This window comes from Caretta caretta, chromosome 11 (genome assembly GCF_965140235.1).
Source record: "Caretta caretta isolate rCarCar2 chromosome 11, rCarCar1.hap1, whole genome shotgun sequence".
NCBI classification, from domain to species: Eukaryota; Metazoa; Chordata; order Testudines; family Cheloniidae; genus Caretta; species Caretta caretta.
This window is the reverse complement of record NC_134216.1, coordinates 6,737,031-6,750,130: the sequence shown is the minus strand read 5'-3', so window position 1 is coordinate 6,750,130 and position 13,100 is coordinate 6,737,031. Positions and strand designations below refer to the sequence as shown.

Here is a 13,100-nt window from a genome sequence, read left to right as displayed (position 1 = left end):
TGCCGCAGAATCGCCTGATTGGCCAGCTCACCCGATTGGCTGAAAGGAGCCAATAGGTCTGCCTTTAAGCTCAGCGGCAGCGGCAGATTGCCAGTTGCTCAACACTTTTATGCCTGCAGCTGCAATCTCTCCTGTGCCTGCTTTGTTCCCAGCCATATTCGTGTCCTGCTCCCTTGTCCGGCTTCTAACTCTGGCTCTGACCTGTGGCTCTGACACCTGGTTCCTGCCTCTAACCATTAGGTCAGACTGCCCACGTACCTGTTCCTGACAGTCATACAATCCTTTTAGTAAACTTATCAAACTCCATCTTGAAGTCTATTAGGTTTCTTGTCCCTGAAACTCTTACTGGGAGGCTGTCCCAGAATCTCACTCCTCTGATGATTAGAAACCTTTTTCTGATTTCCAGCCTAAATTTCTTCCTGGCCTATTTATTCTTGAAAGTCGGCTACAAAGGATTGTAGTGCAGCTGGGCTCAAACTTCAAAATGTGTATCTGGATTTTAAACACTGCTGCGTGCAGGGTGTCCCATCTCCCTATTATATCTGGTTGAAATTGTTTTGAGTGAAACATTTTCCTGCCCAAAAGATGGGCTTTGTCATAAAAGGTATCTTTTTCACTGCATGAAAAAATATGTTTTATAGTGGGAAACTTTGAAATGAAAGGCAAATTTTCCATTTTGAATTGCATGTTCAGTTTTCAAAAAACAAATTTAAATGAAATTTTCATTGCAAATTTAAATGAAATGTTTTAGTTTGAAATTTCCCACAAAAAATCAAAAAAGAATGTTTTTCATATTTTTTTATGGGGGTAAAAGGTTTTTTCAACCAGCTTTGCAGGTCAGTAAACTCCTAGGACATGACGTAATCATCACAGATATGTGCATTATCTGTATTTTATTAGTTTGTGTCGGGGTGTCTCTGTTTCTCAGGTATAAAATGTGAGTAATGGTAGGGGTAGTATCAGAATAAACAGGTTATTGATTTAGAGGTTCCCAGATACTTCAGTAATGCAGGCCGTGCGAGTATCTAGACAGACAGAAGCAAAGCCTTCTGGGAACGTTCTCAAGAACCGTCTGTAGTGGGGTTCTGAGAATTTGCGTTCATGCTGCATATTGTTTTCAGTAGTGTGTCATCTGTTTGTTTAGCTACACTGTAAAGAAACACCTCCTTAATTATATGTTTCTGTGTTGATGCCAGTTGCTTTCAAGTGTATATTAATACTATTGTACTGATACCTGTGATTTTTGAGTGTACATCAGATCATTGTATTGATACCAGATGTTCTTCAGTGTATGTTAATACCATTTATTGCTAGCTGATGAATTCAAGTGTATTTTAATACCCATGTATTGACTGATATTAGATGAACTGAACTTCTTCAGAGATCTAACATGGAAGGTATAAAATAACCCTTTTGTTTAACATAAAGCCCAATGTAATTGCAGAATCCTTGAAAGGATATCCTATAATAAATTACTTTTCCTCTTCGCTGGTCAGATTATCTAACAAAGTTCCTTTTCTTCTCCTCTTTGTGACTCTCTGAAGTGTACCTACTCAGATCGTTTTCAGATTCATTCCTGAAAGCAATTACTTCATCCTGACATGTTCTGAAAATGTTGTGTGTGTCTGATTTTTTTCACTCTAAATCAGATGTCGTTTGCTGGCCCACTTCACGGGTCCCTTCTCTCACCGACGCTTATGAGAGTAATGAATGAAAGAGTTCTCTGAGCTAGATGTCTCATCTCAGGAGAAGGGCTTGTTAAGGAGCTATTAATTCCCGCCCCACCCTTCAGCTCATTTCCTGTGTTTCAATGGAAAGTATTGATAACCAGCATATAAGGTTCTCGTGAGGTTCCTGGTTTTTAAATCTTTGCTTTGTTGTGACTTAAGGTAAAATTTTACTTTATGAAATTGAAGGACGAAATGAGAGATTAAAATAAATCTCCAAGGTTAGAAAATACTCAGGGGAAGGAAACTCTCCAGCTAGACAGTGTAAAGAAAAGCTTAATTAAAGTGACTGGCATGGTACTTGAAAATATAACAGTACTTTTCACTAGCATCATGCCTTTCGCCTAAGGTACTTTAGAAGTATTTATTAATATAAGTCTTGGGCTGCCTGACCATACCAAGATAATAAGATCCACTGACTAGAAGTTTGAAGCTAGACAAATTTAGGCTGGAAATAAGGCACATTTTTAACAGTGAGGGTAATTAACCACTGGAACAACTTACACAAGATTGTGGTGAATTCCCCATCACTGTCCATTTTTAAATCAAGACTGGATGTTTATTGAACAGATCTGCTGCAGTTCAAATAGGAATTAATTCAGGGAAGTGCTGTGTCCTGTGTTGCACAGGAGGTCAGACTAGATCATCACCGTGGTCCCTTTTGGCCTTATCTATGATGGGTGATGTTGTCTTTACCATGCTCCCAGTCAGAGGCAGATTAGCCAATGGGCCAACAGCACCAGGCCAGAATTTAAGCAGTGCTTTAAGATTAGACATATATTTCAAGTAGCAAGTGTTAAGCACTGATATAAAGTGCTGTGTGCAAAGCAGCCACTTGAAATGCTCTGCAAGAGGTTGTACTGGTCCTACAAAGCCCAGGAACAGTGATGGATATTATTGAGCACCATCTACAGGCACCTTTCTCAGTTAACTAATTAGTTACATATGTACAGACATCTCTGTTTCATCGAGAGCTCCTGTTACAGCGAGTAATAACCTACTGATTTCCTGGCTCCCCCAACACACAACTATCAAGATTGTTTTGAAACTAAAAGTCCTTTACTCCCCCACTCACCTGGTGGCTCCTATCCTATTCCCATTTCCTGATATAGATGTTCAGATTGGAACAAAAAAAAATCTGATTTAGTATTTACAGTCTGATGGCCATACGTTTGCCTCCACTTAAAAGCATTGCCTCACCATGGGAGTAGAGGAAAGCATTCATTAACAATAGCAGGATGACTTGAATTTGCACCTGGCTTTGAGCATTTGTATTTCATGTAAAGCACTGGAATACAGGCAGCTGAATGCCTTTCTAATGGACCAATAAAAGAGGAAGCCCCTCCTTTTTGTATGCAGACATTTGTGTACCACAGTGAGAGCCTGAGGGCCTAGCGCTCTGGTTTTTGCATCATTACTTGACTGTCAGCTTCTCTAATATGTATTCCAGTGATATGGTTGGGGGTCCCGAGTTTGTATTACTTAAAAACGGGACACTCCAGCTGAAGTGCCAGATCCTCCCACACCCTGCATTGTCCTTCCCGGAGGCCCCGCTTCTGTCCCGTCTCTTCACCTAAGGCCCCTCCCCTACCTGCCTCCTCCTCTGAGGCCCCATCACCGCTCACTTGTCTTCCTCCTCTCCTCATCGCTCGCTGCTCTTCCTCTCTTCCCCCCTGCCCACCAGGGTTGTGAGGGACTTGCCTGCAGATCTGGGGCTGGGAGCTTCAGCTTCCCAATGCAGGTTTGAGGCAGCCTTGCTTGAGTAGGGCTGGTGCGGGTGATGACCTGGTTCCTCCCCTCACCATCTCTGCCTGAAGTAACTGGACTTCGGGTGTCCGGTCAGTGGATCTGACTGGACACCGTCAGGTCCCCTTTCCAAACAGACTTTCCAGTCAAAAACTGGTCATCTGGTCACCCTAGGTATGCTTGATTTTCAGGGTCTTCCGCTTAAGTCTTTTTATTTTGGTTAATACAGGGAATAAACATTTGATTGGAACTAATTGATCAAACATGTGTTAGGAAAAAAGATGCACAGATATCCCCTGGGACACGACAGTAGGTTCTCTTAAGCTATCTCATGGTCTGGGAAAATAGTTTCTTGCTGCTGCTCTGGTATCAAAAAGGTCGATTTGGTCAGTGTGGGAAGTACAATTGTTGAAACATTGACTGAATTATGGGACGTTAAAAGCTTGTCAGTAGTGTTTTTGTAGGAAGGGACTGAGTGAAATCACACACAGATTTTGATTTATCCATTATGTTCTTAAGACAAAAGCCTAGAAAACCATACGACTAAATCGTCAGTTGGTGTAAATGGACTTCAGTGAAGCTACACCAATTTACACCAACTCAGAATCTAGCCCATACCATTCAATGCATTGGCAGCAGAACTATTCCCATTTTGAATGATGTTCTAACTAGAGTTGCTCAAAACTCTCTTGCACAGAAATCTTTTCCCCCCTATTTTTTTTAAATAATCAGATTTCAAAATGATGATAAAACTTGAAAATTCATAAAATTTGGATGATCCTTACTTGGAAACAGCCTAGGTTTCCTTCTTCCCCCCTTCTTCCACAAGTAGCAACATATATATGCATAAAGATTAACTGTCTTCTGATAAAATTTCAGTAAAAAGATATTGAAAAAGATAAGCAATGCCATAAGACAAACCTATAGTAGTCTTGTGAGATACACAGGTGTTGTGTCTGAGGTTGGAGTGTGAACTTTTTCTTGCTCCCAACAAAATGTGCAAAGCTGCATTGACTGAAAATGGATTTTTTTCACCATTTTACAAAACATTGGGGAAAATCAAATCTAACTATCCATGCCCTTTCAACATTATTTTGCAGCTCCAAATAGAAATGCCATTAAACTATAAAACAGGGAAATAATGTAAGATACTGAAGTCAAATATTCATTTGAAGTCACCGTTGTGTGGAATAACTAACATCTCTCTGGTGTCCTGTTGCTGGATCAGGCTGGCAAATTATCATCAGAGAGATGGCTATTTAAACTCAGTTTGATAAAGCTAAATATGAGGAGGGTTCCAAGCATTGCCCAACAGTGCTAGACATAAACACATTCACTGCATTGTTAATCCCACTAATTGAATAGAAAGCATGCAAGCCTCCATGAGATTTATGCAAAAGTACAGCCTGAAGTGTATGATTAATGTTGGCAATAGCAATGGAAAGAGCTGTTGCAGTCTATTGGCTAATGTTAATCTTGTCAAGGTTTTAGGGAAATATTTCTTTTTTGATGTGATGAAGTTATATATAATTGTTATAGTTTTTTGACGATAAAGAGTGGGATGACCAGAAGAAACGAATTAGTTGCTGACTTTTGGCTGTTCCTCTATTTTACAGCTTTAGTTTTGCAGTAAGTTCCTCCCAGTATTATTGTTACTAACAACAATTATAACATTTTATAACATCCTTCACCCCAAAGTGTTCTCCAGACTTAACTGATACTTAAAACTATCCATGGGGATCATTTCACCTATCCATGAAAGGCAGCCATGGGGGGTGGGCGACCATAACTTTTGTTTGAAAGTATAGTGACAATACACAAAAGCTTAGCATAGTAACTAAAGTGCTGTATCAGTTTGAGGTTATAGGAGGAATTTAGGTAGACTGTGGTTTGGACAAGGCAGTAGAATGTAGAACTCTTTCCTAGAAGTTTTCCTTTTATCCTCCTTCCATTCTTATTAGAGTGTCTTCTTCCTGGTTGGCCATTATCTTTGGTTCCAGTGTTGTTGAAGCCTTGTTGGTCCTGGTTGGTCAGGAAGTCATCTAGTCCAACCCCCTGCTCAAAGCAGGACCAACCCCAACTAAATCATCCCAGCCAGGGCTTTGTCAAGCTGGGCCTTAAATACCGCTAAGGATGGAGATCCCATCACCTCCCTAGGGAACCCATTCCAGTGCTTCGCCACCCTCCTAGTGAAATAGTGTTTCCTAATATCCAACCTAGACCTCCCCCACTGCAACTTGAGACCATTGGTCCTTGTTCTGTCATCTGCCACCACTGAGAAGAGCCTAGCTCCATTTCTCTTTGGAACCCGCCTTCAGGTAGTTGAAGGATGCTAACAAATCTCCCCTCACTCTTCTCTTCTGCAGACTAAATAACCCCAGTTCCCTCAGCCTCTCCTCGTAAGTCATGTGCCCCAGCCCCCTGATCATTTTTGTTGCCCTCCGCTGGACTCTCTCCAGTTTGTCCACATCCTTTCTGTAGTGGGGGGCCCAAAACTGGACGCAATGCTCCAGATGTGGCCTCACCAGTGCCAAATAGAAGGGAATAATCACTTCCCTCGATCTGCTGACAATGCTCCTACTAATGCAGCCCAATATACCGTTGGCCTTCTTGACAACATTGGACCAACTTCCGTTGGTGGAAGAGAAATGCTGTTGAGCTACACAGAGCTCTTCTTTCCCAGACCTGAATGCACTCAGGGTGTCACAGGTAAGTACAAGGTGTAACACATTGTTTAGCATCAGTCATTAACACATATGATAAGAGACAATTCAAAGTGAATGGCTTATAAAAACAACGTGTAACCCACTAACCTGCCCACAAACGCTTTTTGTGCTATGACTGGAAAGATGTTAACTGGCCACTTCACTTTGAGTATCTTTAGACACGTGTCTGTCTCTAAGTTTTACACCCAGTGACCAAACTGGCAGCACCCAGTGAAAAATAACCATGACTATTAAGTGATCTTTGGAATTTCCATCCCATAGACAATACTGACATTTCAACATAGGAAATGAGACGACAAATTGAAATTTCTAAATTTTAAATGGAAAAGAAATTTTGGAAAAAATCTTATTTGGAATTGTCAGAATGTTTCATTTTGACATTCCTGTAATCAAAATGTTTTAAGAACATAAGAACGGTCATACTGGCTCAGACCAAAGGTCCATCCAGCCCAGTATCCTGTCTACCGACAGTGGCCAATGCCAGGTGCCCCAGAGGGATTGAAACTAAGAGGTAATGATCAAGTGATCTCTTTCCTGCCATCCGTCTCCACCCTCTGATAAACAGAGGCTAGGGACACCATTCCTTACCGATCCTGGTTAATAGCCATTAATGGACTTAATCTCCATGAATTTATCCAGTTCTCTTTTAACCCCTGTTTATAGTCCTAGCCTTCACAACCTCCTCAGGCAAGGAGTTCCACAGGTTGACTGTGTGCTGAGTGAAGAAGAACTTCTTTTTATTTGTTTTAAACCTGCTACCCATTAATTTCATTTGGTGGCCCCTAGTTCTTATATTATGGGAACAAGTAAATAACTTTTCCTTATTCACTTTCTCCACACCACTCATGATTTTATGTACCTCTATCATATGCCCCCTTAGTCTCCTCTTTTCCAAGCTGAAAAGTCCTAGCCTCTTTAACCTCTTCTCATATGGGACCTGTTCCAACCCCCTAATCATTTTAGTTGCCCTTCTCTGAACCTTTTCTAATGCCAGTATATCTTTTTTTGAGATGAGGGGACCACATCTGAATGCAGTATTCAAGATGTGGGCGTACCATGGATTTATATAAGGGCACTAAGATATTCTCCATCTTATTCTCTATCCCTTTTTTAATGTTTCCTAACATCCCGTTAGCTTTTTTGACTGACACTGCATGGACATCTTCAGAGAACTATCCACGAGGACTCCAAGATCTTTCTCCTGATTAGTTGTAGCTAAATTAGCCCCCATCATGTTGTATGTATAGTTGGGGTTATTTTTTCCAATGTGCATTACTTTACATGATCCACATTAAATTTCATTTGTCATTTTGTTGCCCAATGACTTTGTTTTGTGAGATCTTTTTGCTGTTCTTCACAGTCTGCTTTGGTCTTAACTATCTTGAGCAGTTTAGTAGCCTCTGCAAACTTTGCCACCTCACTCTTTACCTTTTCTCCAGATCATTTATGAATAATTTGAATAGGATTGGTCCTAGGACTGACCGTTGGGGAACACCACTAGTTACCCCCTCCATTCTGAAAATTTACCATTTATTCCTACCCTTTGTTCCTTGTCTTTTAACCAGTTCTCAGTCCATTAAAGGATCTTCCCTCTTATTGCATGACAACTTAATATACGTAAGAGCCTTTGGTGAGGGACCTCGTCAAAGGCTTTCTGGAAATCAAAGTACACTATGTACACTGGATCCCCCTTGTCCACATGTTTGTTGACCCCCTCAAAGAACTCCAATAGATTAGTAAGACATGATCTCCCTTTCCAGAAACCATGATGACTTTTGCACAACAATTTATGTTCTTCTATGTTTCTGACAATTTTATTCTTTACTATTGTTTCAACTAATTTGCCCGGTACTGACGTTAGACTTACCGGTCTGTAATTGCCAGGATCACCTCTGGACCCCTTTTTAAATATTGGCGTTACATTAACTATCTTCCAGTCATTTGGTACAGAAGCTGACTTAAAACCGTAGTTAATAGTTCTGCAATTTCACATTGGAGTGCTTTCAGAACTCTTGGGTGAATGCCATGTGGTCCCGGTGACTTGTTCCTGTTAAGTTTCTCAATTAATTCCAAAACCTCCTCTAGTGACACTTCAATCTGTGACAATTCCTCAGATTTATCACCTACAAAAGACTGCTCAGGTTTGGGAATCTCCCTAACATCCTCAGCTGTGAAGACTGAAGCAAATAATTCATTTAGTTTCTCCGCGATGGCTCTATCGTCTTTAAGTGCTCCTTTTGTATCTCGATTGTCCAGGGGCCCCACTGGTTGCTTAGCAGGCTTCCTGCTTCTGATATACTTAAACAACATTTTGTTATTACCTTTTGAGATTTTGGCTAGCTGTTCTTCAAACTCCTTTTTGACTTTTCTGATTACATTTTTACATTTAATTTGGCAGTGTTTATGCTCCTTTCTATTTACCTCATGGGTTCTATTTACCTCACTTGTTTCATTTTGTTAAATTGACATGAAATGCTTCATTTTGAACCAGATCAACATTAAGCAACATTTGTCTTGCATTATGGGAGTTGTATGTCTCTTATGGGCCAGATGTATTATGGGAGATACAGTCCAGCCAGAAAGCCTAATGCCCTCATTCTCCCACTAAGACAATGCACTTTAAAAGGAAATACAGTTTAATATCTTGTTTGCTGATTCAAAATTGAACATTTGTGGTCAGTCCAATAAAATGAAATATTCCAATTTGGGTCCAATTGAGCAAAATAAAATATTTCATTTGGATTTTCCAGATGAAAAATTGATTTTGGGGAGGGGAGGGGCAATCTACCTAAGGCTATTTACAGTGTTATCAGCATTTATGCCTTTATTTGCAATGCAGCTAACGAGACAGATTACGCATGTAATGGAGCATATCCGATGCACGTGTCCTTCCCGCTTGAGCAGATTATGCAATACAATGATGGGTTAGGGTGGAGTGGACTGCATTACTCTATCCTCCTCCTCCTTGACTGCTTCATATCTGTGCTTATGCACAGAATTGGTAAGTTCTCAGTAATGTGGGGAAGAGAAGTCACTAAGACGCTGTATTGCTGAAGCACAATCTGCACTCTCAATAAATAACACATGTAATTCTTAGCAAGGGGACCTGGGGTTCATTACCAAGTGCTGGACAGTCACACATCTCAGTGCATTTCCTTCCCCTTACTGTCCACCTCTTCTACAGGGAAATGTCCCTTATCTGAAAGTGTCCTCCATCTCCTTGTTGGAAAATAGAGAAGTTTAGACGATACCAATACCAATGAAACTCCTAAAACTGTTGTGGTGTTTTCTTTCCAGTGAGACTAAAGGGTTCATATTCATTGTCATGATAGATCATAGTGGCTGCAGAGAACTGTTCAGATCCATCGTGCCAGGAGAAGGCATTGATGCAATTTTGACGATTCCATGGAAATACTGTGGCATCACATTGAATGGAAGGATTGCTTAGATTCAGTGCAGTCTTATCAGGATTGTACAGTGCTTTTCACATCATGGAACCTTTCAGTCTATTACGTAGTATTTTGTGGATGGATATAGGTCAGTGGTGGACAACCTGTGGCCTGCGGGCCTCATGAGGCCTGTCAGGGTAATATGTTGGCGGGCCGCCAGACAGTTTGTTTACATTGGTTCACCATTCCCAGTCAATGGGAGCTGCAGGAAGCAGTAGCCAGCACATCCTTTTGGCCTACGCCACTTCCCACAGCTCCCATTGGCCAGGAACGGGGAACCGCGGCCGCTGCCATTGTAAACAAACTGTCTTGCGGCCTGCCAGTGGATTAACCTGATGGGCCGCGGGTTGCCCACCACTGATATAGGTAGAGGTGACAGATTCCTAGTGCGGGGCTTGATTTTAGTCATTGACCTCTAAAACCCTAACACCACCATTCAGCTCCCAAAACTGAACAACCCCATTCAATTAAAGTCTAATTCACTGAAACTTGAAGGCATCTGAAGTTCATTTATTTCCCTAGGACTGGTATAGGTACTCCATAATCAAAGCCTCTTTCAAGCTAGAAAATCTGACAAGACGACCAGCGTTTTACTCCCTGTGCTTCAGCTTTGTCATATGTGAACAGGCAGTTCACACTTTGCTTGAAATCCATGTTCAACAGAATGTTTCAGAAGTCCCCCGTGAGATATTCAGATCCCGGTCTGTTCTGTGTGATGGTTGTCACTTCTTATAGCTCACGCACGAGCTTTCCCACACTAATAGGATTGTTTACAAGGAAGAAAGGCGTCGTTTTTTTATGGGAGTGTCATTTTGACACTTACAACTTTGATTTGATCACTTTTTCATTCATTTAGATCCCTTGGAGGAGCTACTTGGTATTTTGAATCAAGTTTCTTCTTGTTAGTTGTTCCCTGTCTCCATTTGCTTGGGTGTAATGGCAGATCACAGAGATGACATAGGCAAAATCTGCAAGGTAGACAAGTGCTTCTGCACCTGTGCTTCCTTAGTTCAAGGCTGTAATAATGTAAATTGCAAACATCTGTGTTGTGGGACACTGCACATTCATAATCTCGTTTTCAGCTTGGTTCATCAGTTGGTCTTTGGCAGGAAAAACAGAAGAAGCTACATCCTAAAATAGCTCCTCTGGAAGATAGTTAACCTCAAGTCTGCCTGGACTATGCCAGTGCTTCTCCTTCTGTTCACAGTTCAAACCCACCCCATTACCTGCCTAATAAAGTGAGAGAGCAGATAATCATCAGCATCATTACAGGAGCCTGCTTCTGTAGATCTGTAAATAAGTTGCTGTTTGCTGCCCTGCATGTGTGTCAAGTGATACGGAGACCAAATCCTGAGCCTGATGTCTTTTTAATGCATCAGCTTGGATGAGTTGACATGTCTTCTAATTGAACTTTCTTCTGTCTTTCCACACGCAGACACAGCTAAGACGTTCAGTTTGAGTGTTACAGCAATTTTGCCAAAGACTAATTTAAGAGGCAGTGTACCAGATCTTCAGCTGATGTAAATCAGCATAGCTCTGTTGACTTTAATAGAGCTATTCCAATTTACCCCAGCCCAACATCTGGCCCAATGTTATTTTAGTAATGTCTCTAGTCCATTCAACACCTTTGCACTCAGAGGGCCAAATTCAGCCTTTATGTTCAAAGGAATGAATGCAGCAAATTACGTGGGTTCAACTCCATTCATATCAGCGTAGCTGGGCTCATTTACACCAGGGTTGAATAGGGTTCAGATTCTCCTATCTATCCAGGCAACCCACTGAGATTTTTTTTAAGTGCATTTAAAGAGACAGCCTGTTCATTCTCAAAACATAGTTCTCTCACACAATTCATTCTCAGAATAGTTAAATAAGTATTAGCGCTGGCCAGAAAACTTGAGTGTTGTGAAAATATTTGGAGGTTTTGAAATTTGTTGTGAAGTGGAATGAAAATGAGACCTTTCCGGAGTGGAGAAGCAAACAGAAAGACACCCCACCACAGACTATCCAATAGCCTGGTGGTTAGGACACTCACTTGGGTGGTTAGGACACTCTGAATATGCCTGATTCAGAGGAGGGATTTGACCCTGGGTTTCTCACAGCCCTGGAGAATGCCCTGATCACCTGGGTAGTTGTGAGTTCTGAGAAACATTCTTATTTGCGTTACTGTAATGACCATAGGTGTTGGCTTCCTCCAGGGCCAGAGGTGCTCAGTGTCCCGCTCTGCCCCCACCCCCATCCCTGCCCCTGCTCTGCCCCAGGCCCCACCCCCACCCCACTTCACTCTTCCTGTCCAGTTCCACCCCCTACTCTGAGAACACCCCATCCCTGCTCCTTCCCTCTCCCTCCCAGTGCCTCCTGCACGCCACGAAACAGCTAATTGTGGAAGGTGCTGGGACGGAGGGTGAGGAGTTGATCGTTGGGGCCGCTGGTGGGGAAGGGAGGAGCTGGCTACCAGTGGGTGCTAAGCACCCACTCATTTTTTGTCAGCGTCTATGGTAGTGACCAGGAGCCAGTGTGATAGGTGCTGTACAAACACAGAACCAAAAGACAGTCCCTGCTCCTAAGTCTGATGAAATGGAATTTTTCAACCAAAAAAAATGTTCTGTCAAAACTGTAGCATATTGTTTTTTGTAGAGCTGCTGTGCATCTTTAAATGGGTGCTGTATTCCACCATAAGGGTAGCTGCATTTCAGCAGTAGATCGTTTCAAGATGCTTCAGTTAGGTTCCCGAAGCTTGGATGCTTATCTCAGTCAAACCTGGTCTTTGAGATCCTGCAGTCTTTCCTCAGTCCATCGAAAGTTTTATTTTTTTGTTGAGTTTGAGTTTGTTTTTATTTTTTCATTGCTCACAACTAACTGACTGTTAAAAGTCTCACTGGAGCTTCCTTTCCTTGCAGGTCTTCACAGGGAACACTAATGCTGACAGTGTCGTACATCACAAACTTCTGCACTCCGTGAAAACCCGCTTCCTGCGCTTTGTCCCTCTGAAATGGAATCCCAGTGGAAGAATAGGCCTGAGAGTTGAGGTCTATGGTTGCTCATACAGTAAGTGCCTTTAACGCAAATGTCATCAAACAACATTGTTAATGTTCCAGGAAGCCCCAGGGAATGTACCAGGTCCGAGTATATCTTTTCATCTAATCTGAACATGCACCACCATAATATCTGATTGGAGTTGTATCTTTCATGACCGATGAGCATTACTTGTTGGCTGAGCTCCCGTCCACTAATACCTTATAACATCATCTTTGCCCCATACCCTGCATTTATAGGGAATTAAATAGGTATAAAGGATAAGGGTCTGAGACTAAAGTAAAATGAAAATATAATCAAGGAATTCATAGACATTTTAGAGAGTATGTTGGAATATTTATTGCATTTATATAAAGGCACCTTTCTAATTTTTGTATGGCATATCATTGAATGTACAGATCTATTAGTTAGCTGTCTAT

At 41.6% G+C, this 13,100-nt stretch overlaps 1 protein-coding gene across 7 annotated transcripts in view; it reads left to right on the top strand.

Annotated features, from left to right (window-relative positions):
- CNTNAP5 (contactin associated protein family member 5) overlaps nt 1-13,100 on the top strand; it is a 426,257-nt gene that overhangs the window by 176,098 nt on the left and 237,059 nt on the right. For all 7 annotated transcript variants that reach the window (XR_007359131.2, XM_075117728.1, XM_075117729.1 and 4 more), the window contains exon 4: nt 12,546-12,693. Coding sequence is in view for 6 of the 7 variants with exons in the window: in XM_075117728.1 (XP_074973829.1) it covers nt 12,546-12,693 (148 nt within the window). In the remaining variant the exon portion in view is untranslated. The remainder of the gene's footprint in view (nt 1-12,545; nt 12,694-13,100) is intronic.